We start from the raw sequence: 27,633 nt of genomic DNA, 5'->3' as shown, positions 1-27,633 counted from the left end.
CACTCCACAGGCAGAGTGGTCTGGTGAACCCCTGACCCCTTTCCTCTCTGAACGAGGCAAAGCTCAGACTTCACCTCTACCCCTAAACAAGGCACCCAAACACACGTCACAGTAAATAAAGGACATCCAGAAAATACCACAGGCAGAAGTACTTTATTTGGCAATTTTAACATGACACGTAGGGAAAAGAACCCTGCCCTCCTTCACCAGCCTCCCCAGAAATCCCACCTTCCTATTTCAAGACAGAGTAATAACAGCACCATTTTACACAAAAGGGAACAGCCACAGCCTTGGCACCATTTCTGGTTCCACTTTCCATGAAAGGGCAGAGAAGCACTGCTCAAACCCCACCACCGGGTCAGAGCCCAGGCAAACAGCAGCAGCCACATCTGACCCTTTGCATACACGAGAGCCCAACACGCATCCTGGCTCCCAAGCCTTCCCAAGGTGACCCTGTTTCAGCCACCATCATGTAGCAATTCCAGTCCCCTCCAGGCCCACTCTGGGGAGCTGAGCAATGATGAGCAGAATCTTCATGTCTCTGGCAGGCGGAGGAGGGTTCCAGAAGTGGTAGAGATGCTGTGCAGGAGAAAGACAAGGCTGGAGCCAAACACCTAGGCTCAAGTTGTGAGGAGAGCTTAGAACTTGGGAAGGGGTATTCCCGGGTTCCAGAGAATGAGATCCACTGGCCTTCACTAGGGAACTAAGCATGAGCTGGGAGGAAATCCGACCTTGGGTCATTGCTCCGTCATCTGCCAGAGGCCAGGGCAAGACTCACCAGTCCACTAGCTGGGCCCCAATGAGGTCATGCACATGGTAGCTGAGACCAAGCCGTACAACGGCAGGAGCCCGCCGGCCCAGGAGCTCTGATAGGAGCAGCTCCCGGTACTTGGACTTCCGGACCATGCCAAGGACAGCCTGGCGCCCTGGAGAAGTGGCACAGGAGAAGGGAAAGGTGAATAAGGCGTAGAGGCCTGAGGAGTCACCAAAAGGTGAGGGGCTGCAGGTCTGAGCTGCAGATGGGATACCTTTAACAAAGTACTTGATGAATCTCCCAGCTCCAGGCACAGCTAGCCACCAGCTCCCAGCATCTCGGACAGTGAGGACTCCGGCATTCACCAGATGCCTGAGGGCAGTGGGAAGCCAGCAGAGATGAGATTTGGGCTCTGAGAACAACCTGCCCTCCTCATCCATTAATATTTACACAAGTCTCGAGAAACATGGGCAACCACACAAGAGAAAGTGTATAACAACACCCCAACCTGGGGTGGTTGTGTCTTGCACCAACTGCCTCTGTTGGTGCAGTTGCTTGTTCCAGGACCCCTACGTGGACTGCCCTCCCTCCACTCTCTTTTCCTGCTACTATTACTCATTCATTTAAATAGCTTCTCTTCCCTGACCACATGTCCTGACACACATTCAGTCTCAGGACTGAGGAGAGGAATCAGGGTCTTCTGTGCTCCTGCCATTACCTAGGTAAACCACGCCAAGGCTCCACCACATCTCTCTGAGAGTGTGTCTGCCCATGTGAGACTGGTGCTACAGCTCTTCAAATACTTTCACATATTCCATGGGTTACAAAGTAGGAGGCCTGAGGCAGATAGAGCCTCTCAAAATTATATTTTTCTTTAGCTCCTGCCCAGTTGTTTTTTAGCTTTGGGTTTTTTTTTGTTTTAATGTGAATGTTTAGGGGTATCCCAACTCCTATCATTCTCTATTCTCTTAGTCCTAGTATGATTAACATCAAGCTTTTACGGTTCCTGCCAGGTCCCTGAGTGCTTTTGATAAGCCACCAAGGACTGAATTCTGTTCCAGGGCTCTTTCTAAGGCCCCAGGTAAGATAGGTCTCCTCTCTTGTGGGGAGGAATAAAAACTTGGGTCATTTTATTAAAAAGAAGAGTCAGCCTTTTGGCAGCTTTTCTGGCAGGTTCACCAAAAAAGCAAAAGGACAGGCTGCATGGAACTGGAGGGAGCCAGGGAGGCGTCAGATGCCTGACTTTGTTGGTTCCACAAGTCTCACGTGATTTCTGAGTCCCTGAAGCCAAAGGTCTGTGTCATTTGGTCCTGCTGGAAACTAAGGTCCCCACAGGCTGGAAGTACTGAAGCTAGAAATTTCTGCACTGCCCCAGCATACGGTCGGCCATCACAGGCCTTGAGGACCTAGAAGCAGAGATGAGAAGCATGGTCTGTCCCCACCCTCACTCTCCACCCCTAGGACAGCATTTCTCTTCCTGTCTTACCTCCTGCTCAGATCCTTCCACCTCTCATACCCTTCCTCCTCCTCCCCCTCCTCCTCCTCTCCCTTCTCTCCCCACTCTTTACCCTCTCGCTCCTTCCTCTTTACCTCCTGTCTCTCTCCCTCATATTACTACTTACTTAGCCCTGTGCCCTCTCCATGGGATGTGGGGGCAGAGAAATTCTTTCTTTTGTTTTTATTTCTGTTTCCCAACTTCCCTATCTCCCCCAACCTGTTCCCTGCCCCTGGCACCCCTGACACACATAGTCACATACTCTGGTCCTGTAGTCCTCAGTGAAGATAATTCCATGGGCATCCAAGTCGAAGCCCAGCTGGACAATTCTGATCTCCCCCTGCTCTTGAAGCTCCTTCTGTCTCCACAGAGAAGAGAGTGAAAAGAGGGGTATCAGGGTAAGATACTCTGCTATACTCTGGGCACTCTCAGGCAGGGAGATTTTGCCAATATTGGGGCAAATTTCTCTTAGTAAAGAAAAAACTGTGTGAGAAGATAATCAGGTAAATGACCAAGCAGCCTTTTCCAACTAGCTACCCACTCTCTCATCCACCTGCCTTATCTATGGTCTGTCAAACAGTCAATATAATTTTCTAAGACCAGACACTAAGATAAAATAATGACTAAGTTGCAGGCTCTGGCTTCAAAACATTAACAGGAAAATTCTGGGTGGGGTAAGGTGGGGAGGAGTATGGGATTCAATGTTTAAAACAAATAAAAATGAACCAGGACTTCTGTTTACGAGAATACAGCAAGAACTAATACACCTGTTGAAAATTAACACAAATGCTGGATAAAATGTTATTTAAAAATTGTTTAAGACCAGGTACAGTGGCTCATGCCTGTAATCCAGCATTTTGGGAGGCTGAGGTAGCAGGATCAATTGAGGACAGGAGTTCAAGACCAGTCTGGGCAACACAGTGAGACCCCCATCTCTACAAAAAATGTAAAAACTTAGCCAGGCGTGCTGGCAGAGACCTGTAGTCCTAGTACTCGGTAGATTGAGGCAAGAGGATCACCTGACCCAGGAGTTTGAGGCTGTAGTAAGCTAGGATTGCAACTGGGCAACACAGTGAGACTCTGTCTCTTAAAAAAAATTGTTTAGACACTAAAGAGCTCACAAGATAACAGGAATTACCACTAATATAACATCTAAGTAGGCCGGGTGAGATGGCTCACACCTGTAATCCCAGCACTTTGGGAGGTGGGGAGGGGGTGCATCACCTGAGGTCAAGAGTTCAGTATCAGCCTGACCAATATGGCAAAACCCTACTAAAAATACAAAAATTAGCTGGGTGTGGTGGTGTGCACGTGTAGTCCCAGCTACTCCGCAGGCTGAGACAGGAGAATTGCTTGAACCCAAAAGTTGCTGTGAGCCAAGATCATGCCACTGCACTCCAGCCTGGATGACAGAATGAGACTCCATCTCAAAAAATAAAAATAAAAATAACTGGGGCTGGGCACGGTAGCTCATGCCTGTAATCCTAGCACTTTGGGAGGCTCAGGGTGATCATTTGAGGTCAGAAGTTCAAGACCAGCCTGGCCAACATGATGAAACCCAGTCTCCATTAAAAATACAAAAATTAGCTGGGTGTGGTGTCAGGTGCCTGTAACGCCAGCTACTTGGGAGGCTGAGGCAGGAGAATCACTTGCACTCAGGAGGCGGAGGTTGCAGTGAGCCAAGATCGTGCCACTGCACTCCAGCCTGGGTGACAGGGTGAGACACTGTCTCAAAAAAAAAAGTAATTGGAACATGGAGTGCATTTATTAATCTAGGCAAATCTGCCCAGAACATTTTCAAAAGTAACTAGGTGCATAAAGAAACAAAACTCAAAGAGACAATAAAGAAACCCCAAAAGACAAGTAATAGGGGATTTATCAAAAAGACAAAAAAAAACAACACAAACAAACAAACAAAAAAATAGCATTTTGGGAGGCCAAGGCAGGCGGATCATTTGAGGTCAGGAAAGTTTGAGACCAGCCTGGCCAACATGGTGAAATCCCATACCTATTAAAAATACAAAATGTGGCCGGGCGCAGTGGCTTATGCCTGTAATCCCAGCACTTTGGGAGGCCAAGGGGGGCGGATCAAGAGGTCAGGAGATCGAGACCATCATGGCCATTATGATGAAACCCTGTCTCTACTAAAAATACCAAAATTAGCTGGGCATGGTGGCATGTGCCTGTAGTCCCAGCTACTCCAGAGGGTGAGGCAGGAGAAGTGCTTGAACCCGGAAGGCAGAGGTTGCAGTGAGTTGAGATCGTGCCACTGCACTTCAGCCTGGGCAACAGAATGAGACTCCACTTCAAAAAAAAAAAAAAGGAAAACCAAGGGAACAATGACCATAGCAGTCACCTCCCAGGGACACTCTGATCAGAGACATTTTGATCAGAGAGGAATATATGTGGGATACTGGCCATGTTCTATAGTTTGACCTAGGGAATAGCTAGATGGGTATCTGCTTTATAAACATCATTTAAATTATATATGTTTATATTTTCATTTGGCAACTTTTAAAGGTTTTTAAAAATAAAAGCTAACACCAATATATTAAAAACAACAAACACTTCTTAAGGAGTGGTTTCATCTGGCATGCTTCCTCACAGGAGACATAGTGAGGGAGACTAGCTCACCTCAAGGGAGAGCCAGACTGCCTTCCTTTTCTTCCCTCTTTTCTTGAAAGATCACTATTAACCTTCTACCTGCTAAATCCAATGGACAGATTTCAGTTCTGGGTTTTTTTTGGTTGTGTTTTCATTTTTTTTTAGAGACAGGGTCTCACTCTGAAACCCAGGCTGAAGTGCAGTCGTGCAATCATAGCTCACTGCAGCCTCAAATTCTTGGGCTCAAGCAATCCTTCTGCCTCAACTTTCCAAACAGCTAGAACAACAGGTGCATACCACCATGCTCAGCTAAGAATTTTTGTGTTTCAATTTATTTTATTTATTTAGTAGAGATGGGGTCTCAGTTATTTAGTAAAGACGGGGTCTCACTTTGTTGCCCAGGCTGGTCTCAAACTTTTGGTTTCAAGCTATACTCCTGCCTCAGCCTCCCAAAGTGGTGGGATTACAGGCATGAGCCACCACACTCAGCCTAGATTTCAGTTTATATTTTACTTTACCTCTTCTCTCTTCTTAGACCACTGTCTTGAATTACAGGTTCTAATACTGCCAACTACTTCACTTTCTCAAAAATCTCTTTACTTTTACAATAGGCTTCTTCCTGGGTTACTTTTTTTTTTTTTTTTTTTTGAGACAAGGTCTAGCTCTATCACCCAGACTGGGGTGCAGTGGTGCTATTTCAGCTCACTGCAATCTCCGCCTCCCCAGCTGAAGCAATCCTCCCACCTTAGCCTCCCCAGGCGCATACCACCACACCTGGCGAATTTTTGTATTTTTGTAGAGATGGGGTTTTGTCATGTTGCCCATGCTGGTCTCAAACTCATGAGCTCAAGAGATCCACTCACCTCGGCCTCCCAAAGTGCTGGGATTACAGGCGTGAGCCACCACTCCGGCCTCTGGGTTCCTCTGAACTCAGGCAATTCCCTCTCTGCCTCTGTCACAGATTCCTCTTCTTCTGCTTTCCCTTTATGTCAGTGGATCTCAAATTTTAAGGCACACTTAAAAAGGACTTGAGGCAGTTCAAAAGTGTAGAGTCCCAAATCCCACCCCAAGAGATTGTAACTCATTAACCTTGGATGAGTCCCAGGAACCTGTATTTTTTAAATAAGCAGCCCATGTAATTTTGACACAGGCATAACTCAGCTCATACATTCAGTAACACTGCCTTCAATGACAGTGTTTCCCAGCATTGTGGATTTGACCCTATCAACTTCCACTCAAACTTGGAGTCCTTAACCATGGACCTCAGAAGATTAGTGAAATATTTCCCCCCTAACTGTACATACATCCTATGTATATGTGGCATACGTGCATTTTTCTGGAGAGAAATAGCCATAGCTTTTATCACCTCCTAAAGATTATAAAAAGGTTAGAAATCACTCCTCTACCCACTCTTCCTACTGGATCTCACCACATCCACAGAATTAACCACTTGCTATTCACACCTCCATGACTTGTAATTCTATTATCACTGGCCCGGAATTATCTCCAACTCTAATATCCACTTGTCTAATACGTTTGTCTTTGGATGCTCCACATGCACCATCAACTCAACTTGTACAAAATTAAACACATTATTTGTAGTCCAACAACTAAATGTGCTCCTAATACCACCAGCCACATCTGGAAAGTCTGAGTTGTCCTGGACTCCTCCCTCTTCCTCACTCTCCTCTCCCTCCGTACTGCACTGACCTAATTTAGGCCTTCACCACTTCTCAGATGCAGTATCTTCTTAGCTGACCTCCCTGCCTCATCCACTACCTCCAATACACCATTCCCTCTCTCTATGACATTCTCTACCAGCCCATCGCCTCAGTGTAAGATGAAAACAACACTGATGTACAAGGCCTGTCATGATCTGACGTCTGCCTGCACTCCCAGTGCTCTATGTTCGTACCATGCCCCATGACTCGGTTTCCCCAAACGCCTCGTTCTTCTCCCTCCATGATTGAAATGCCCTGTACTGCCTGCGGCCCATTTAACAGGATCTCTGTGGCACCCCAGTGCCCGGAATAGTGCCCTCCCCTGAAAGGCCTAATGCTTGCTGAACAGCTGGCGGAGTGACTGAGGGACAAGAAATTTTAGGAGTCGGGAAAGGGGCCTCCGGCGGTCGCACCGACGCCCCTCACCAGCTGCCGGTCGGCCACGGTCCTGTCAGGCACAAGGCTGTACACCTGGCTCCTCAGCACGATGGGCGGCAGAGCGTCCTCAAACAGACCTCGCGGGAACAGCTGCATGAGCTCTGAGAGAGCCGCGCGCGCCGACCCTGGACCGAGAAACCGAGTCAGAGACAGGGAACTGGGGCGGAGACGCGGTTCTAACAAAACTCTCGGCTACCGGAAGCGAGGCCCCACCCAACCGGGGTCTTTAGCCCCGCCCCCAGAGGTTGCCATGGTTACCTGGCTCGCCACGAAGAGGATCCGACTCCACAAGCCCTCGCTTCCGCCGCCTCTTAACTCCAAAGGTCTCCGGGACCAGGTGATGCCTCTTTCGGCTCATATCCCGGGATTTTATGGTACCGGGGAAGAGGTAGGAATGGAGGGAAGAGAACCTGAAAATAGGGTCTTCCGGCGCAGAACAGTGACGTACGGTCTCCCCGGGCGTCCCTCCTAGACCAGGTGATGACGAAGAGGGCGTCAACTTGTCATCCCTCAGGCCAGTCAGTGTTGGGAGGGGCGGTGGCGACGCAGATACCCGCACCACGTCCGCCAGGCAGGGCCCCACGCCGACCGCGGATTGGCTCCCTCCAAGGGCACGCACGCCTGGGGACTCCTGGGCGGTGTTGAGGGGCGCCGGTGGCCACGTTGGGATCAACCTCCTTGGTAAAGCGCACACCTCCCCCGCCCCAGGAGGGGTTTGCCCGCCACTGTCGCTGAATGATTGCATCATCGAAAGCAGAAAAACCACTTTTGCATCCTTCGGCCTCTGGTGTGCCTGCCATGACGTCATAGCCCTGCGGAGGTGGAAGCTGGGGAGCTTTGAGGTAACTGGATTCTTGATCTGAGCGCAGGCGTCCTTCCTAACCTCACTGCATTTGGAAGACCTGGAGGGAGGGTGGGTGAAGGGCAAGGAAAAAGGCAGGAGGAGAGCTTGGCCGCTGTGGCGTCTGAGGGGCCTGAATGTTTCAAGGCCAGAACCTGGCGATCAGGTGGCTCGCTTAAACCAGTCCTAAACCAGTCATCCTTCTCCAGGCCTCCTCTGTAAAATGAAAACTCTGTCCCCCTGCTTCCCTTAGGACCTCATGGATCCCAGGGGCACCAAGAGAGGAGCTGAGAAGACAGAGGTAGCTGAGCCTCGGAACAAACTACCCCGTCCAGCACCTTCTCTGCCCACAGACCCTGCCCTCTACTCTGGGCCCTTTCCTTTCTACCGGCGCCCTTCGGAACTGGGCTGCTTCTCCCTGGATGCTCAACGCCAGTACCATGGAGATGCCCGAGCCCTGCGCTACTATAGCCCACCCCCCACTAACGGTCCAGGCCCCAACTTTGACCTCAGAGACGGATACCCGGATCGATACCAGCCCCGGGACGAGGAGGTCCAAGAAAGGCTGGACCACCTGCTGTGCTGGCTCCTGGAACACCGAGGCCGGTTGGAGGGGTGAGCAAAGCGTGGCAGGCAGTGTATCTGGAGACCCGTACCTACCCTCTAAAATTAGGAGAGCCACAGCCGGGGTGAGAATCAGTCCTTAGAAGAAACAGACTATTCTTCGAGGGGAACATCTCACTAATGCTTGTGTCAGACCTTCAGCCTGTAACTCCTGCCTCTCAGGGGTCCAGGCTGGCTGGCAGAGGCCATAGTGACGTGGCGGGGGCACCTGACAAAATTGCTGACGACACCGTATGAGCGGCAGGAGGGTTGGCAGCTGGCAGCCTCTCGGTTCCAGGGAACACTATACCTGAGTGAGGTGGAGACGCCGAGCGCCCGGGCCCAGAGGCTTGCTCGGCCACCGCTCCTCCGGGAGCTTATGTACATGGGATACAAATTTGAGCAGTACATGTGTGCAGGTGAGTTGCCTCTGCTTCATAGCCCCCTTCCCCTTCCCAGAGACTGAGAGCCCCCCACCCCTGCTGCTGCTTCTCTCCTTGTGCAGACAAACCTGGAAGCTCCCCAGACCCCTCTGGGGAGGTTAACACCAACGTGGCCTTCTGCTCTGTGCTACGCAGCCGCCTGGGAAGCCACCCTCTGCTCTTCTCAGGGGAGGTAGACTGCACAGACCCCCAGACCCCATCCACACAGCCCCCCACCTGCTATGTGGAGCTCAAGACCTCCAAGGAGATGCACAGCCCTGGCCAATGGAGGAGCTTCTACAGGTTCAGGATAGGGGTGGGCAGGGCGAGAGCTTAGACTTGAAGGCTGGGAAAGGGACTTGGGGAGGAGGGTGAAGGCAGAATGGAGGGTGGACGAGGGGTCCCACTGACCCCTTGCTTTTCCTGACAGACACAAGCTCCTGAAATGGTGGGCTCAGTCATTCCTCCCAGGGGTCCCGAATGTTGTTGCTGGCTTCCGTAACCCAGAGGGTTTTGTCTCTTCCCTCAAGACCTTTCCTACCATGAAGATGTTTGACTATGTCAGGGTAAGGGAATGATGCTGCAGCTCCCACCCGCATCCCCAAACACCAAGACCACAGGTCTAGCGTCCAGGGCAGCAGCCTGCCTTCCCCTCGTCCCACCACCCCCACTGCCAATCTTCTGTCTCCTCTGCCTGCTCCAGAATGACCGTGACGGCTGGAATCCCTCTGTGTGCATGAACTTCTGTGCCGCCTTCCTTAGCTTTGCCCAGAGCACGGTGGTCCAGGATGACCCCAGGTGAGGCATTCGGCTCTGTCCATCTTCTCTGGATCCCAGGATCCAGCCTCTGGTCCTCAACTGATTCCTCCATCTGCCCCCCAGGCTCGTTCACCTCTTCTCTTGGGAGCCTGGTGGCCCAGTCACCGTGTCTGTACACCGAGATGCACCCTATGCCTTCCTGCCTATATGGTACGTGGAAGCCATGACTCAGGACTTCCCATCACCCCCCAAGACTCCCTCCCCCAAATAGTGATGTTTAGAGGGGGGCAGTCATATCTCTGTGTACAGAGAATAAAAGCATATTTCTAAGAGGTTCTGCTGTCTTCTTAGCGGAGTCATCCCTGCCCAACAACACAAGCACACACAGTGGTTTGCTGTTTTATCACCACATTTTTACATGGGGCATTCACTGGGTGTAGAGGCTGGCCGCAAATACGATGTCCCGCCGTAGCAAGGTAGCTGCTGTCTCCACCTTGGCACCCAGCACAGGCTCTCCTACTAGGCGGGCTGCCCCCCGCAGTGAGCGACACATCTCAGCCAGGCGCTGAATGCAGCGGACCACCAGGCCCTCGGGGGTCCCTGAGAGCCCTGCCAACTCGGAGAAGGGCTGTGGGGAAAGCGGGGTGAGAACTGGATGTGCTCACCCTGGGCAGGCTCACCTCAGCCAGCCGTCTGCAAAATCCCAAACCTCAGGTACTCACCATGCCCCGGGCCCACTCATATACAACCTCGACCAGCCCAAAATTCAGCTCGCCCACAAATTCCTCCACCGTCTGGTTCAGGCCACAAGCCACCTGGACCTCACCAATCCGCTTGGCCACAGCCCGGACACGTTCTATTCCCTGCGGGGAAGAAGGAGAGATTAAGGCCTGCCTTCCTGCTCCAGGAGAGGGAAGGACCAGATCAAGGAGGCAGCCATTCCCATCCTCGGGGCACTTACAGGGCAGCAGGGGGTCACCTGGGGGACTACCTGAGGGTGGAGGTCAGGAATGCCACAGCCCTGGCAGGGAGAAAGGGGTGATATCCCCTACCTGCTTGAGGGTGTTTGGGAGCTGATCCCCAGCATCCCCAGGGCTCTGGCAGACCAGGCCAGAGAGCAAGGCAGCAATCTCCTCAGGCCGCAGGGTGCTTAGTGCATTGTCAAACATGAGCTCAGTGAGGAGCAACTCATGGCTGCTCATGGCACAAGCCACCCGCCCTGCCAGCTTCACGGTGCCTGCCTCGTCCACGTAACCCAGGGTTCGGAGCACCTGCAAGAAAAAGAGTGGGCAATGGACACCCTGCTATCCCCTAGCCCCCCTGCCCCAACCACTGCCCCGCCCACCTCTACTCGCTGGTGGTACTCAGGAAGCAGCAGCAGTGACTGATCTGACAGTAGGAAGCGCAGCCGCTCCATCTCCTTCTGTATCTGCATTCGCTCCCGCAGCTTCAGGTACTGCAGAGAGCCACCCGTCAGCCTTCTCCTTGCCCCTTAGCAGGGGTGGACTGAAGACAAGGGCTGAGATGGGGGTGGTCAGTCTACAGGGAACCACAGAGGAAAAGCCCCTACTCCCAGCTCGGGAGTTAGCACCCAGGGTCCTACCTGGGCAGGAAAACGGGGGCTGTGTACACACTGAGCCCCCCGGATCAGCTCCTCCAGCTTCCGGGCCCGGAGCCCACCCTCTACAACTGAAACATCTTTGAGCTGCAGGTCATTGACAGGGTCAAGGGTGGGGGGTCCAGCTGGGTGAGCCTGAGCCAGACGCAGTAGTTCCTGGACAGCAGTGGTCACGGCTGCAAGGGGAGGATCCTTCCTGAAGAGGGAGCAGATCTTAAGATCTGGGATGGCCGGGCGCGGTGGCTCAAGCCTGTAATCCCAGCACTTTGGGAGGCCGAGACGGGCGGATCACGAGGTCAGGAGATCGAGACCACCCTGCCTAACACAGTGAAACCCCGTCTCTACTAAAAAAATACAAAAAAAAACTAGCCGGGCGAGGTGGCGGGCGCCTGTAGTCCCAGCTACTTGGGAGGCTGAGGCAGGAGAATTGCATAAACCCGGGAGGTGGAGCTTGCAGTGAGCTGAGATCCGGCCACTGCAGTCCAGCCTGGGTGACAGAGCGAGACTCCATCTCAACAACAAAAAAAAGATCTGGGGTAAGATCTTCTCTCCCACAGAAGCCCCCCTCAGGCTGTGGGAGCCCTCTTACTACAACCCCCACTTCACAGCCTCCCTTAGGCTGGAGGAGCCCCCTCACTACAACCCCACCACTTCATGGTCTCCCTCAGGCTGGGGAAAACCAGACCACTGCCCCTCCCCGCTTCTACATGCCCCTCTGGAGGAAAAGGGCCTCCCTAGCATCTCTGACTTGAATTTTGGCTGCTGCCTCTTGCTGAAGTCCTCCAAGATCTTCTCCCCATTCACCCGGAGCACTTTGGTGGTGATGGCAGCCATATCGCCTGGCTGGAGCTTGACCACGGTGTGGTCACAAGGCCCTGTGAAAAAGGGAGAGCAGGGCAGACCTTGCCATGGACCCAGGCATCCTGCTTATACTGCTGGCAGAAAACAGGCATCTGCCACACTCTCACCTTCAGGCAGGAACAGCTTGACTCCCACGAGGTCATCTGGATAGGGCACCTCTGGAGTGGCCGGCGCCCTGTCCTGTGGGTCCTGGCACAAGGGCTTATCACACAAGACCAGGGTTGTGAATACTCTGCTGGTGGAGTTCGAGGAGACCTGGGGGTGGTCAGAGAGGCCAGGAGAGCGGGGTGTGAGGAGTAGACATCAAAGGCAGGGACCAGACACCCACCCTTGGGCATGAATCAGGAAGCAACCATGCAGAGCTCACCAGTAGAGAGGGGCGACCAAGTCAAGCAATCAGAGCAGACTTCTTGGGGTGGTGGGAGGAAGGAGTGAGCATGATGTGGTGATGGGAAGGGAGAGGGTGAAAAGGAGGGCAACAGGAAAATGAGGACCCTGTGGTGATGCAACCTGCCCTGGCCAAGTGGGGAAAATGGAGACGGCTTGCTCCCTCCCACCCTCTGGAGTCCAAATTCCCATCACCCTCACCTGTAGGATCACTCCCAGTGCGTTGTGATGCTCCTGATTCTTCACAACCACCACCCTTCCTGCTGAGAGAGACTTCAACCCGTTCACAGACTCCATGATGCGTCGCTGAAGAGCAGGGACGCACACAAAGCACAGATGGGAGGAGGCATCACAGGGACAGACACTTGGACTAAGTTTAATAGCACCCAGAGTGACACGATCTCCTCCTCCCTTCTCCTATCACCTCCTCAGCACTCACACTTGCTCACCTGAATCATGTGCTGGGTCTCTGTCAGCTCCTCCCCCCAGCTGTAATATTCAGGCAGGTCGACCAGTTGGCCAGTCATGTCAGGCTCCTCCAAAGCCCCCAACCTCTTGGTCAGTTCGGCCAGGGCTTGTTCATGGGCCTTGGGTGGAAGCAGGCGGAAGCTGCAAAAGGGGAGTCTCCACGCCCAGTCTGCCACACCCCCAACCCTCAACACACTGGCCCCTGGATGCCTACCTATTCCCAGCCTGGCTTTGTCCAACCTCCTGCTCCACATACTGGTTACCCAGGCTCCCTACCTTGCTGTCCTTGCGGGAGGGAAACTCGGAGAAGCTCCTTTTCATCATGTCCTCCACCCTGAGGGCATCCACCCGCAGCAAGTTGAGGATCATAGTGTACGTGAGGCGGAACTGGGACTGCAGCTGGGATGGCTTCCCCTGGAGTCAGGTCAGAGAAGTCAGTGAGATCAGGATGGGACCTACTGCACCCCAGCCAGTCTTCTGGACTGGGCCTACTCCCATCAGACCTGGTCCCAGCTCTACAACCATGGGGCCTTTGACAAACCACTTGCTCACCTCCTCTGTAACATAAGGGAGCAAACTGAAATAAATAGACTCAAAGGCCCCATCTAGCTCCGTATTCACAGGGGAGAAAACTGGAAGAGATGGGCTTCAATCTCATCCTTGGATTAGCTCACTCTTACCTCGGCTTCTCCAAGGCAAACCAAAAAGTCAGAGGAAGCTGGGCGCTGTGGCTCACACCTATAGTCCCAGCACTTTGGGAAGCTGAGGCAGACAGATTGCTTGAGCCCAGGAGTTCAAGACCAACCTGGGCAACATAGCAAAACCTCATCTCTACAAAAAATAGGGAAAAAAAACAAAAAATTCGCCAGGCATGGTGCATGTGCCTGGAATCCCAGCTACTTGGGAGGCTGAGATGGGAGGATCACTTGAGCCTGGGAGGCAGAGATGGCAGTGGTCCAAGACTGTGCCACTGCACTCCAGCCTAGGTGACCCTGTCTCCAAAAAAAAAGAAGAAAAAGAACAAGTCAGAGGAGAGGAGAATGGAAGACAGAATCCAGCAAGGTCGTGGAGTTGGGGCCCTGCCCAGGATGCTGGGTCACTCACCATCATCATGCGGTGCAGGTCTGCCATCTCGGGCACTCGGCCCTTGCAGAGCAGGATAACGGTGCCTGTGGGGTCCAGGCCCCTCCGCCCTGCCCGGCCTGCCATCTGCACATACTCCCCAGGGAGCAGGTCCCGGAAGGTGGAGCCATCGTGCTTGCGCATGGAGTCAAACACTACTGTACGAGCCGGCATGTTTACTCCCATGGCAAAGGTCTCTGTGGCAAACAAGACCTGGGACAGAGGAGAACAGAAAGGATCAGCAAAGGCTCTACATACACACGTCCCCAGCCCTGGCCAAGCCCACCTTACTTTGTAGGCACAAGGCACCAGCCCAGTTGTTACTTATGGGATCTCATCGAACTCTCCAGGCAAATCTATGGGGTTGGTACTATTGTTTTCCTCATTTTACTTATGTAGCTACTTATTTCTATTTCTTTCCTTTTACCCCCATATCCCATTCCCATCCCTGACTGCAATCATTCCAACGTATCCAACAAATATTTGTATATAAATATGATCTTATAGAACATGTCTTCTTTTGTGAGCTTGTAGTTTATAATTCATATAAAAAGTGGTTAATATCTGATTTTTTGTTGCTTCTTTTTCTCCACCTAGTGTTTCGACATCTGTCCATGTTCCTGTGGTCACTGCTTCCAACTGCTGCAGAACACTCACGAGTGCCTCCCCCACACTAACTCCCTCTCTCCCAGTGAAGGCACCCTGGCACTACCAACACCCTGCCACCACAAACAAAGGAAGGGTGTAAATGTTCTCTCTCAGACCACGGTGAGAATTTCTTGGTGATATATACCCAGGAATGAAATACAGGCTCAGAATACAATATACCTTTTGTTTATTTGTTTGTTTTTGTTTTAAGATGGAGTCTCACTCTGTCGCCAGGCTGGAGTGCAACGGCGTGATCTCGGCTCACTGCAACCTCCATCTCCTGGGTTCAAGCAATTCTCCTGCCTCAGCCTCCCGAGTAGCTGGGACTACAGGCGCGCGCCACCGTGCCCAGCTAATTTTTGTATTTTTAGTAGAGACAGGGTTTCACCACGTTGGCCAGGATGGTCTCAATCTCTTGACCCCGTGATCCACCCACCTCAGCCTCCCAAAGTGCTGGGATTACAGGTGTGAGCCACCATGCCTGGCCAATATAGTTATTTTGTCTAAATAGTGCCAGGGTGCATTCCAAACTGGCTAGGCATCCTGTACAAGGATTCCCAGAACTCTGCAACTTCCTACAACTCTGGCAACACTCGGCATTAACTAGTTTCCTAAATTTTACCAGTCTAATAGCTATAAAGTCGTATCTTGTGAGTACTTCAATTTGTATATTTCTGATTACTAATAACTTTTCAAGTGCTTGCTAGCTTCCTGGGTTTCTTTTCTGAGACCTACGTGTTCATATCTTATGCATCCCCATTTTAAGATGAGAAACCTGAAATTCAGGAAGGTTAAGTAATTTGTCCAGGATGATACTATGAATACACGGTGGACCTGGGATTCAAACCCAGGTAGTCTGGATCCAGAGCCCAGGTTCTTAACCACAGCACTGGCCTGCCTAGACCTCTGCCCCTCTGCCCTCTGGGCAGCCCCTAAGCAGGTAACAAGCACCAAGGAGTCCCCTTCCCACCAGCACATGCACCTTGACCAGGCCACGGCTGAAGAGCATCTCCACGATCTCCTTGAGGATGGGCAGGATGCCGCTATGGTGCACACCCAGGCCACGATTCAGGAGCTCTGACATGTGCAGGACCTTTGGTGGGAGGAGGCCCATGGTCAGGGATGGAGTCTCAGAACACCCTATCCCTACCAGTCTGCTAAATGTGTACATGCACACACACATCCACACACAGATGCACCTGGGGCAGCTGGCGATCAGAGCCACGGAGGCGAGCAAGGCAGCGCTGCAGGAACAGGTGGATCTCACTCTTCTCTGAACTGGTGGTGAGGTCAAGGGAGGTGAGGCCTGAGGCCTGCTCATCACAGCGGCCCCGGGAGAAGGTGAACACCACCACAGGCAACTGGGCCCGTGTGCGGAGGGAGGCCAGGAGGGACAGGTACACTCCGCGGTCCTGGAGAAGGAAGGGGAAGGGGCAGAGGTTGAGTTCCTGAACCAACGAGAGGTGAGCTAGTGTTAACTGGGGCAGTGCTCAAAGCTCAAGTCAAAACCCCTGGGGAACAACGAAAAAAAAAGATGGGAGGAAAAATGGGTGCTGGCAGGTACAAAACCCTCCCAGTTCTCACCTGTGCAGGGCCCCCCTGATGTGTGGGCTGCTTGGCTCCAAAGGTCTGGGCATGTTTGCTCATTCTCTCCTTCTTGGCCTCCACAGCTGCATAGTACCTGGGGCACAGGGAGGGGTAGCCGTCATGTCCAGCTAGGGGCCCAGCCCTAATTCTTTCCCCCTTCTCGGGGCTCACCCTTTTGTATGGAAGGCTCCTCGGGAGTCCAGCAACAAAAAGAGCTCCCCCTGGGTCTTGGAGCTGTTCCCTGTGAAAAGATAGTGCTCCAGGGGCACGGGGCGGGTTACAGTGCTAATTACATAGATCTGACGACGCTTCAGTCGCCTGAAGGAAGGAGAGGGTAGCAAGTCAGGGATGGGAGTGTGGAAAGGAACCCACATCCCCACCCCCTTGCCTACCCCTCCAACTTTACCCAGTCTTTCCTGAGACCCAAAATGGAAGGCTATCCCCCAACATCCCATTCCATTTCAACATGCAAAGTAATCTAGACCCAAAGGGGATCCCACAGCCACCAGGTGGGACATGTTCCCCAGCGTCACCCCTAAGGCCTGACCACTCTCCTTGCTGTGGTAGACTTAGTCCTCCCACCCCAATCAAGGAGTACTGTAGCCCCCTTCAACCAGGCAACCCAGGACACACGTCTCACCCGATCCAGTCAGCAAACTCAAGGGCGTTGGGGACGGTGGCACTCAGAAGGATGATAGAAACGTGGTCAGGGAGCATGATGAGCACCTCCTCCCACACGACCCCACGCTGGGCACAGAGAGGGAAGAGAGATCACAGGAGGGCAGGGGCTGCCCTTCTGCCCCTAAAGAGGCATGGGATTCCGTATGGGGGTAAAGAAAGCAGGAAGGTGCCCTGAGTGTGTAGAATAAGGGAGGCGCTCAACTGGTCCCAAAGGAAAGGACTGCCGGCATCTGGGGAGCCCGAGGCCCTTACCTCGGCATCGTTGATATAGTGAACCTCATCAAAGATGACCCACTCCAGGTCCCGAATAACATCTGAGCCACTGTACAGCATGGAGCTGGGGAGAAGAGGCCAAGGATTGACTCCCCAGTGGCTCGTCTCCATCCCCTCTTCAGACAGCACACTCTCCACAACAGTCACTTCTTCCCAGCCAAAACTCCCCTGTATTGAGTGTCTATCTCTCACCGAAGGATCTCTGTGGTCATGATGAGGCAGGAGGCCTCTGGGTGCAGCTGCACATCCCCAGTGAGCAACCCCACATCCCCAAACGTGTTTCGAAAGTCCCGGAACTTCTGGTTGCTCAGGGCCTTGATGGGCGAAGTGTAGATGGTGCTGGGGAAAGAACATGAAGTTAGCCAGTCCCTCTGCAGACTCATGGCCCACGCCTCCTCTCCCACATGGAACTCTCACAGAAGCATGCCCCAGAAGCTTAGTTGCTCCTCTTCTTCACCCAAACTGCCCTTACATTCTCTTTCATGATATAACCCCAGAACAATTCTGTCCCCAACCCCTTCCTAAACTAACCCAGGTCATTCTTCTAACCTTTCTCCCCACCATGCCTTTTCATTTCTCTCTAGGCTCTTGTCTCAGTCTCACCCCTGAACCTCTCACTTAAAGGATGAGTTAGAGAGGTGGGGGAAGAGATGGGATTTTCAAAGGCTGCAGGAGAAAATGGGGCTGGCTGGTGAAGGGGGAGGTTGGCAAAGGAACTCGTACCGTGTCATGTGTTTCTGGGCCAGGGCAATGGCATATTCAGCCACAACTGTTTTTCCTGCAGATGTGTGAGCTGCAACAAAGACAGAGTCATGCCGCTCCAAGTGCAGGATGGCCTGTTTCTGAAACACATCTGGCTCAAATGCCCACTATGGGAGAGAGAAATAGACAGGAGCTGAAGAAAGGGGCAGGGCCTTCCTGCCTCCTGCTCATGGAGCACACAGGGCAGGGGGGTGAAGGCCAGAGCCAGCCGAGGCTAGGACTAAGGACCAAGACTGGCCTGGGATGGATCTGACCTCTGACGGATAGAGGAGACAAGGGGTCGGTTGGGAGTGTGACCCAGCAAGAGGTAGAGGAGCATGTGAAGATGGGGCCAAAGTACCTGGAAGGCTGGCTGGGGAATGAGGCGATAGAAATCACCAACGGGGGAGGTGGCATCCACAGGTATGGCCCACTGCTCCTGAGGTGGAGGCTCTGGGGCTTCTGGGGCGGATACAGCTGTGGACGCTTCCTGGAAGAGTCAGGGGTAGGGGTGATAAAGATACAACCAGAGGGCTCTCGATTACCACTCCTCCCAAAAGATGTCCCTTTCTTCCCCTCAGACCCATCCTAGCCAGCCCACATCCTGGTGGCAAGGCTCTTTCTTGCCTCCACTATGCAGAACCACCAACCTTCAACACTAGGTCCTCCAAACTGCTTGCTCGGGCCAGGGGAGTACTGCAGGGAGAGGCTGAAACAGCATCCCTTCTGGAACCTCCTGGCTGTCCCACTGCCTCATTCTCATCCTCGTCACCCCCACCCAAATCCAGAGGCTCCAACAGATAGCTAAGGCTTAGCAGTCCAGGCGCTGGAGTTGGACGATCTGAGGAGCAAGGCAACAAGGTCAGCCTCGTCATGCTGACATCTCTGTTCCTTAGGAGAAGGACATGATTTCTCCTACACCCCACTCAAAAACCAAAACGAACCTTTTGGTGCAAAGTCCATGCCTTTCTTGAAACCAGGTGGAATAGTAAGAAGATCTATAGGACAGGGACATGGGATCAGGGTCACTGCACACTGGTGAACAAATTGTGTACATTATATAAATCTAAAAGATACCATTTACAGGACAGATGCTGTAGATGGCGATGTTTGCTATGACACTTTCCCAACAGATGACAGTAAAGGTTGTTATGGACAGGATATCTTTTTCTAATTTTCTCAGAGGTATGGGAGGGCGAGCAGTAGCCCAGTGATAGGCTGGGCTCTTCCTCCTCAGGGCTCAGACTCAGAGCCCTACCTTACCTTTCTCAAAGTCTATCTCCTCCTCAGCCTCCTCCCATGTGTTCAGATCTGTTATGGTGGGTTCATCCATCCCCCCTGGGAAGAGACAGGACAGACAGGAATTCATGCGATGAGGATAATACGAGATAGGTGGGGAACCCTTCCCTGGAGATTAAGGACACCCTCTTCTACCATCCCATCTCCACAAGAGTCACCTGGCCAGAAGGGATACTGAGTTGGATTTCCCCATAAGGACTGGGAGGCTGGCCCTGGAGGCCGGCGAAGAGACAAGGAGGTTGTGGCCGAGAGATTTGTGTTCTCCAGCAAGACCTAAAGCAAGAGATCAGAGCCCCAATGAGGCCGAGCTTGTCTCCGACCACCTCCCCTTCTCCCCAACTCTGTTTCTTCTGACCCCTGACCTCCTACCTCTTTGTAACCCAGTATCTGGCCTGTGGTTGGGTGTCTTTGGGCCTGTAGGTCAGACGGGACTGGGGCTCCCAGGACAGCCAAAAGAGACCAGGGATCCGTCTTCCTCTGCCATTTTCTGGAGAGGAAAAAAGCAACTTTTGGGTCTTTTTTCTTCCTCTGCCCCAGCTTCCTTCAGGAACCCATCACCCTAGTCTAAGCCCCTCCAGACTCCTCACCGGGCTGAGTGCTCCACACCATGCAGAGGCAGCCAGGCTGGGGATGACAGAAACAACTGTTCTGCTTCTTGCTGCAGATCTGGGGCACAGGGAGGGAGGCCATGGGGAAGCTGAAACAAGAGCAAGATAAGAGGCATTAGGTAAGGAAAGAGGGTAAAATGCAGACAAAAGAGGTGATGGGATTTGTGTTCAGATCAGAAATGGTAGATGTGTCAAACAGACTAGGACAATCAGGCTTGTCAAAAACTACCCGCTACTGAATTACCTGGGGCAGATTTTGGATTTCAGAAACATGGAGGCTGGACCTAGAAATCTGCATTTTTAAAAAGCTCCCCTGCTAGTCATGAAGCACATGAAATTTGAGACTCACTGATTTTAGAAAAAGGGATCCCAGACCTAAGGATGAAGAGTTGGAGGCTCAAAGCCTAGCATCTCAGTCACCAAGTGCCCTGGTGCTTGGAGACAGAAGGGAGCTCCATGCAGAAAGAGTAGTTCTTAAAGCAAAAACATCCCCAGGACTCTCTGCTATCTTCACATGGACTGCAAGTACACTGGGCTGGAATCCGTCCAACACCCGTTCAGGCTGGGATGGACAGGAGTACAGGCACAGATGAACAAGGTTAACCTAGAACCTACTATGAGGAGGGTGAAGGAGGTTTAGACTCAATGAGGGTCAAAGGTAGGTTAGGGTCAAAAGTCACTCACGCTGCTCTCTGGAGCTCCAGGCAAGTTCAGCAGCTCCCAGCGACCCGTGCATCCGAGCTCCACGGCCCGAAGGGGTAGGTCCAGGGGATCTGGAGGAGGTAGCACTACGGGGAAAAGTCAAAAGTCAAGGGTCAAAGGTCATTCCATGTCTGCTACTCCGTTCCATTTCACTCCCCTCCCCCTCACCGAGTCGCTCTGTCTCCATCATTCTAGAGCCACAGCGGCTGCCGAGCAGCCCGGAAATGCTGCAAGTAGTCCCTGCGAGGTAAGCCCCGCCCCGGAACGGGCGGAAGTAGAGACAACTTCCGGCACGGCCCGGCCGAGAGCGTGAACTATCGCTGCGGAGGGGCAGACCTGGACCGGTGGAAGGCCGGGCGGAAGTGCGTGCCTGGGGCAGCCTTGGTTACCGCGTTTTCCGCCCTTCGTACGTCATCGTTGTGAGCCCGCTATCAGCGGCCAGCGCGGGCGCGGCCGAGACCGTGGGGCCCGCGGTTGCCGCCCCCTCAGGTAAGGCCCTCTGCTCCTCACTTTTCGGCCCCTTTTTTCATAGCCGTTTCTCTCTTCTTCCTCTTTGAGTTGCTCTGAGGGCGCTACGCTGGCTCCACCGCCTTCTCTGCCGTTCGAACCCCGCGGCTGTCCTTACCCCAGCGAGGGTAGGGGGGTCGGGTGCCATCGTCTTGCCGACGGAGTGGGTGTTTGTCCCTCCCTGAGCCACATGGTTCCTCGAGGTGCTGGTGTCTGTGATCCCTGGAGACAGGAGGGAATGCTGGATGATCCCGACCAGCGGGAGCTTGGACAGCATCCTGGTTTAAGCAAGGAGTAGGGAAAGCCAAAGGCAAGAGTAGGCAGACCTGAAGGGGTGGAGTTGGGTACAGTGTGGACGGCGTGTGAACCCCGGGTGGTAACAGGGGAGAAAGATGTCTTGGGCCCTGCCCCTGAACCAGGAGCCACCATGTTGGTGATACCCCCCGGACTGAGCGAGGAAGAGGAGGCTCTGCAGAAGAAATTCAACAAACTCAAGAAAAAGGTGAGGGACTGTGTGTGGGCATGGCCTAACCTTTCACAGACTCTGCACTCTGAGAAGATCTGGGGTGAGTGTGAGCGAATGGGGAAGTTTTTCTGGCCCATATCTAGAGACATATCACCCACCTCACAGCGTAGCTTCGAGAGGTGGACTTTCCCAAGCCCTGGTGTGGACCTTCTGTCTTTTCTATGCAATCGGCCATGGGATTGTCTTCCTTTCCAATGGCTTTTAGTACCACCTAGGAGCTGATGATCCCCAAGTTTGTTTTTCCAGTTCTATCCAATGTCATACTGAAAAACTTCAGATATCCAAAGTTGAAGCTATCATCTTTCTATTCTTGCTCTTCCAAATAAGATTGACTACACCAATTCTGCCACGTGTTTGGACTCAAAATCTCATCTCTGACTTCTGCGCTATTTGCATAGTCAAGCATTTGCCAAGTCTTCTTGTTTCTTCTTTTGAAGCAATTTTTCCTGTTTATTCTTCATTGTGTATTCCCCCAAGCAGGGCTTTATTGACATTCACATGGGCCATTGTAATAGTCTCTCAACAAATTTCTCAGTCTTTTTTTTTTAACAGTCTTCTTCACTCTTGGGCAAACGATCCATTGAAAACACAAAATTCTGCTCCCTCTGTTTCTCAAAAACCATAAATGGCTTCACATTGTCTATATAACAAAGCCCCAAAACCTTAGTTTGGCAGCCTTGTCTAGTAAAGTAGAACTATTCACTACTCCCAAAACATGCATTCCCAAAGCGTTCTTACCTCTGCATGTTCCCATCCTGTCTTCTTTTTCTAAAATACCCTTCTCCTCTCTGTGTCGTGCAGAGATACGGGGGAGGGCCTAGTTTAATAGCCATTAAACGTCAGAAGATCTTACTAGCTTTCAGCTATGAATAATCTGCACCTCTTATCGTATTGCTAACTCACTCAATTTATTTTTATTTCTCAGACTATAAGCTTCTTGAGGGTAGGAACAATGCGTTAGCCTCCTGGATATCCCTGTTACAAAGTCATGTCTGGACCTCTTTCAATATGCAGGAAATAGATGGATGAAGCCTCCAGGAAAGGCACATAGACTTATACTTACTTGCAGCTTATATCCTAAGATTCTAGTCCATGATCAAATTCTGTCTTCAACCTCAAAAATGTAACACTCTGGAAAACCTCTGGGTTCCATGATTTGGTTAGATTAGGAATTTCCAGCATCATACATGATCTAGGGGACCAGAAGCAAGAGGCAGAGCACATCAATGCACCATTCTGAGGGCATCAAGAAAGATGATCCCTGGAGTGATGTGCCCAGGGGCCTTGGGAGAGGAACCGGCTAGGGGCTGGCCCTCACTGACCTCTCTCCTCTCACCCTTGTTCCCAGAAAAAGGCATTGCTGGCTCTGAAGAAGCAAAGTAGCAGCAGTACAACCAGCCAAGGCGGTGTCAAACGCTGTGAGTGACAGGGGAAATGGGGATGGACTGGAAGTGGGCAACATGGGGCTGACTTTCATCATGGCCTGGTCAACATAATGCCTCTTCCCCTTATCACTCCAGCACTATCAGAGCAGCCTGTCGTGGACACAGCCACAGCAACAGAGCAGGCAAAGCAGCTGGTGAAGTCAGGAGCCATCAGTGCCATCAAGGCTGAGACCAAGAACTCAGGCTTCAAGCGTTCTCGGACCCTTGAGGGGAAGTTAAAGGTGAGCACAAACAGAAGGATTGTTTAGAGGGCATCCCTCCAAGTTGGGTTTGGGGAAAAATATGCATACTCAAGCACTGGCAAATTGCTGTACCATTCTGAGTTTCGCCTCTCAAATATAAAATGAAAAAGCTAGATGACTCCTGAATTCTCCATTTTACAAATTCTGTAGTTCTAATCCACCTTGGATTGGAGCTCTTGGAATATGTCACTCTAAGGGATGGAAAGGGCAGAAAATGTTATCAGATTCAAGAGAGGTTCAAATAAACAATACATAACATATCAAGTCACTTATAAAAAGTATCAGCCGGGCGTGGTGGCTCATGCCTATAATCCCAGCACTTTGGGAGGCCAAGGTGGGTAGATCACTTGAGGTTAGGAGTTTGAGACCAACCTGGCCAACATGGTGAAACCCGTCTCTACTAAACATACAAAAATTCGCAGGGCACGGTGATACACGCCTATAGTCCCAGTTACTGAGGAGTCTGAGGCCAGAGAATCGCTTGAACCCAGGAGGCACAGGTTGCAGTGAGTGGAGATCACACAACTGCACTCCAGCCTGGGCGACAGAGCAAGACTCTGTCTCAAAACAAAACAAAAAAGCTGCATTGGCAGGTGTGGCAGTGGCTCATTCCTATAATTTCAGCACTTTAGGAGGCCGAGGTAGGAGGATTGCTTGAGCCCAGGAATTTGAGACCAGCCTTGGCAACATAGTGAAACCCTATCTCTACAAAAAAAAAAAAAAAAAAATACAGAAATTAGCCAAGCATGGTAAAGCGCATCTCTAGTCTCAGCTACTAGGGAGGCTAAGGTGGAAGGATTGCTTGAGCCTGGGAGGTCAAGGCTGCAGCAAGCTATGATTGCACCATTGCACTCCAACCTGGACAACAGAGCAAGACCCTGTCTCAAAAAATAAATAAATAAAACCACATAGTCAAATAAGAAATGTAAATAGTATTAAAAGGAAAGAAGAGATCAGAGGAAATCTAGAAGAGGGTGAGGGAAGAGGAACACCTCTGTTCCATGGTTGGGCAACCTCCTGCTCCACACTGAGGTAGGTCTCTCACCTCTCCAGGACCCCGAGAAGGGACCAGTCCCCACTTTCCAGCCGTTCCAGAGGAGCATATCTGCTGATGATGACCTGCAAGAGGTAAAGGCTCCTAATTTCTGTCCCTGAGGGGTTGGGAATGGAGGAACATGAGAAACTAACTAATTTTGGACCACATGTTAGCAACTGGGAATCATCTTAACTGTTCTTGGTCTCTTTTACAGTCATCTAGACGTCCCCAGAGGAAATCTCTGTATGAGAGGTTAGAGAGTAGAGATAAGACTGGGCCCACTTGGCGGGGTTGATTGCCTGAGTCCTTGGGAGGTTTGGGCTGTAGGAGCTGTGCTATTGAGGGAATATTGAGTCTCCACAGGGTCTGAGGGGAGAAGGTCAAACCCCCACTTTGATCTTCAGTCTGCTTCTCCCCAGCTTTGTGTCTTCTAGTGATCGACTTCGAGAACTAGGGCCAGATGGAGAAGAGGCAGAGGGCCCAGGGGCTGGTGATGGTCCCCCTCGAAGCTTTGACTGGGGCTATGAAGAACGCAGTGGTGCCCACTCCTCAGCCTCCCCTCCCCGGAGCCGCAGCCGGGACCGCAGCCATGAGAGGAACCGGGACAGAGACCGAGATCGGGAGCGGGATCGAGACCGGGATCGAGACAGAGACCGAGAGCGGGACAGGGATCGGGATCGGGATCGAGATCGAGATCGAGATCGAGACCGGGAACGGGACAGGGATCGGGAGCGGGAGCGGGATCGAGACCGAGACCGAGAGGGTCCTTTCCGCAGTGAGTGATCTTGGCTGGAGGTCAAGGTGACCTTAACTGAGGTTTATGTGGGTCCTACTAAGTGAAGTGTGGGACGGACTATGTCTTGTGACTGTGATTCCTGCTCCCAAAGGGTCGGACTCCTTCCCTGAACGGCGAGCCCCTAGGAAAGGGAATACTCTCTATGTATACGGAGAAGACATGACGCCTACCCTTCTCCGTGGGGCCTTCTCTCCTTTTGGAAACATCATTGACCTCTCCATGGACCCACCCAGAAAGTAAGGATGACAACAGGGCATGATGAGAAGTCCTGGGCGAATCCTGGGGTGTGAGACTTGAGGGAGGAAGCTGCCTTCCCAGCAGCCACCTGTGATCACTGGGTTTCGTTGGGTCCAGAAGAGCCCCTTGGCTCTCCACTGACCCTGTTTTTTCTTATCTCAGCTGTGCCTTCGTCACCTATGAAAAGATGGAGTCGGCAGATCAGGCCGTTGCTGAGGTTGGAACTTCGCACATCTGTTCTTCCCATTGCTTCCGCTGTTCTCATGTGTTCTCATCAAAATACTACATGCCAGGAAGAAGTTGGTTCCTCTTGATAAAGGAAGTCTCTCCCTATTTGCACAGAAAAACTTAACATTCTCAGATTCTTTATTCAGTCTACTCCTAGGATAGCAACTCCTGGAATAGCTTCTTTGGTTTATTTGTAATGTTTTCCTCCCCATCCTCTGCCTCCCCTCTTCTGCTTTAGCTCAACGGGACCCAGGTGGAGTCTGTACAGCTCAAAGTCAACATAGCCCGGAAACAGCCCATGCTGGATGCCGCTACTGGCAAGTCTGTCTGGGGCTCCCTCGGTAAGAATGGGATTTTCTTTCCCATCGTCTCCCCTACAGCACACTCTTTTTGGTTCCCCCACACATCCTTGGGTTTCCTAGAGATTATCGAGGTCAGAGTGTGTGCAGAGGCTGTGGGAATGGGAAGGAAAATTTCAGATCCTCTGTTACTTAGAGGTAAAGAAAGGAGAGAAAAGGATTGAGAACAGCTTCCAAAGCAGCGACTGGAACAGGGAAGAAAATGGGAGCTGGAGTGAAATTGGTGAGAAAGACGAGTGTTTCATGGGGCTTGTTCATTTTGAGATGGAGTAGAGTGAATTTCGTAAGTATTCGAAATCAGGGGTCTGGAACTCAGGTGTGAGGTAAGGAATGAAAACGTAGATTAAGTCATCTGCGTCACAGGGTGGCTGCCAAACAGTAGGATCATCAGGGATACTGATTTTGGAGAAAAAAAAAAGACCCAGGACTAGATTTGAGGAATACTCAGGGACTATGTTAGGAAACAGGACTGTCCACCTCACCCCCCACATGTCTCCAGCTCTCCTGACATGTTAGGCTAACGTTGAGCCTAACGTTAGCAAAGGAGACAGGAGGAGGGGTCAGAGGGCTGGGAGCAGGACCAGAGGGGCCTGGGCCACTGAAGCGAAAGGACACATGCTTTGAGAAAGAGGGAGTAGCCAGCAGTGTCAAGATACAGAGATCACAGGATGGGAAGTGGGTGGGAGAGATTCTCTCTAGCTCAAGGGTGGTGGGGATGGAATCTTTGGATGGGGTGAAGAGAGTAACATGTCTGGTGGAGGGAGGAAAAGAGGAAGGGGAAGAAACAGCTAGAGGCTTGAGAGACAATGGTGAGGGCCAGAGCTACACACTGCATGAGTTCTGGTGGAGCTAGTAGCATTCCTTAGTATGAGTAACCCATTTACCTGAAAGTAGATTTTCCTGGGAAAGGAGTGAGCAGAAAGAAGGACTCAGGGCAACAGTGGCCTTTCAGGCAAAACAAAGGAACTAGAGTTGACCAGCATGTCAATAAAGGGCTACAGAGATTTTCTAGTTTTTAGCTTCTGACATACTGACTATAAGTAGTGGGTTAATGTCATTTATATGTCTCAACAATGACATTTGGGATTTTTCTAAGAACAAAACATTCATCAAAATGTCCACTTACACTCTCCTTGGCCATGGGTTGGCACAAAGGAGCTAAGGAAGACAGGCCATCCTGGCCACCAGAGGGCAGCATGGAAACTGGGTTTCCAGGGGCCAGCGGCCAGGACTGAGGTGGTCAAGAGTCAGCCTCAGGGTCTGATGTATGATCTCCTTTAGACCTTAACTGTTCCTCTCCTCCCTCCCTAGCTGTCCAGAACAGCCCTAAGGGTTGCCACCGGGACAAGAGGACCCAGATTGTCTACAGTGATGACGTCTACAAGGAAAACCTTGTGGATGGCTTCTAGGGAACAGAGCTGGATTCCTTGTGCCTCATATGCCCCAATGCTGGTCTCAGTAAAACACTGAGGTGGAAGCTTACACATCTCCCTCAGCCTCTGGTTTTTCAGCACTTGGGATTGGGGTTAAGCCTTTAAAAACGGGTGTCAGGTTTGATCTCAGTGTAACAACATGGCCAATGCCTGTTCCCCACTCCCTTGCCCCAAAAGGATCTGGAACACAAG

At 51.8% G+C, this 27,633-nt stretch overlaps 4 protein-coding genes across 5 annotated transcripts; 2 read left to right on the top strand and 2 right to left on the bottom strand.

The window, feature by feature from the left end:
* Positions 1-134: 134 nt before the first annotated feature.
* Positions 135-7,936, bottom strand: STK19 (serine/threonine kinase 19). The gene is made up of 7 exons (XM_023188847.2): positions 7,271-7,936; positions 7,001-7,137; positions 2,512-2,607; positions 2,021-2,160; positions 1,029-1,126; positions 779-926; positions 135-579 (listed from the first exon to the last, which is right to left on the bottom strand). The coding sequence occupies exons 1-7, from the start codon at positions 7,818-7,820 to the stop codon at positions 534-536; spliced, it is 1,215 nt and encodes a 404-aa protein (XP_023044615.2). The 5' UTR covers positions 7,821-7,936; the 3' UTR covers positions 135-533.
* DXO (decapping exoribonuclease) lies at positions 7,495-9,972 on the top strand. The gene is made up of 7 exons (XM_023188883.3): positions 7,495-7,854; positions 8,107-8,468; positions 8,640-8,875; positions 8,962-9,181; positions 9,309-9,444; positions 9,582-9,676; positions 9,761-9,972. Exons 2-7 carry the CDS (start codon positions 8,113-8,115, stop codon positions 9,906-9,908), a joined length of 1,191 nt encoding a protein of 396 aa, XP_023044651.1. The 5' UTR covers positions 7,495-7,854; positions 8,107-8,112; the 3' UTR covers positions 9,909-9,972.
* Positions 9,973-10,024: 52 nt separating this feature from the next.
* On the bottom strand, positions 10,025-20,930 carry SKIV2L (Ski2 like RNA helicase). The gene is made up of 28 exons (XM_023188880.3): positions 20,801-20,930; positions 20,615-20,718; positions 19,910-20,019; positions 19,692-19,809; positions 19,481-19,595; positions 19,287-19,361; positions 18,968-19,021; positions 18,674-18,864; positions 18,385-18,513; positions 18,006-18,151; positions 17,475-17,621; positions 17,262-17,346; positions 16,969-17,075; positions 16,500-16,646; positions 16,326-16,422; positions 15,941-16,153; positions 15,724-15,834; positions 14,076-14,306; positions 13,248-13,385; positions 12,953-13,090; positions 12,705-12,809; positions 12,224-12,371; positions 12,004-12,130; positions 11,241-11,451; positions 10,983-11,093; positions 10,690-10,908; positions 10,360-10,500; positions 10,025-10,265 (listed from the first exon to the last, which is right to left on the bottom strand). Exons 1-28 carry the CDS (start codon positions 20,820-20,822, stop codon positions 10,065-10,067), a joined length of 3,741 nt encoding a protein of 1,246 aa, XP_023044648.2. The 5' UTR covers positions 20,823-20,930; the 3' UTR covers positions 10,025-10,064.
* Positions 20,911-27,632, top strand: NELFE (negative elongation factor complex member E). 2 transcript variants are annotated; one of them, XM_023188884.3, is made up of 11 exons: positions 20,911-21,121; positions 21,559-21,641; positions 23,014-23,083; positions 23,186-23,331; positions 24,406-24,480; positions 24,603-24,640; positions 24,808-25,163; positions 25,276-25,420; positions 25,584-25,638; positions 25,888-25,990; positions 27,320-27,632. In XM_023188884.3, the coding sequence occupies exons 2-11, from the start codon at positions 21,567-21,569 to the stop codon at positions 27,415-27,417; spliced, it is 1,161 nt and encodes a 386-aa protein (XP_023044652.1). In that variant the 5' UTR covers positions 20,911-21,121; positions 21,559-21,566; the 3' UTR covers positions 27,418-27,632. The 2 variants fall into 2 exon arrangements, with proteins under 2 accessions (XP_023044652.1, XP_026303909.1); XM_026448124.2 differs by having other exon boundaries at positions 20,941-21,121; positions 21,523-21,641.
* The last annotated feature ends 1 nt before the right edge of the window (position 27,633 follows it).

This window comes from Piliocolobus tephrosceles, chromosome 5 (genome assembly GCF_002776525.5).
Source record: "Piliocolobus tephrosceles isolate RC106 chromosome 5, ASM277652v3, whole genome shotgun sequence".
Lineage (NCBI taxonomy): Eukaryota > Metazoa > Chordata > Mammalia > Primates > Cercopithecidae > Piliocolobus > Piliocolobus tephrosceles.
The sequence above is the reverse complement of the archived record's forward strand: the minus strand, read 5'-3'. Positions and strand labels throughout refer to the sequence as shown.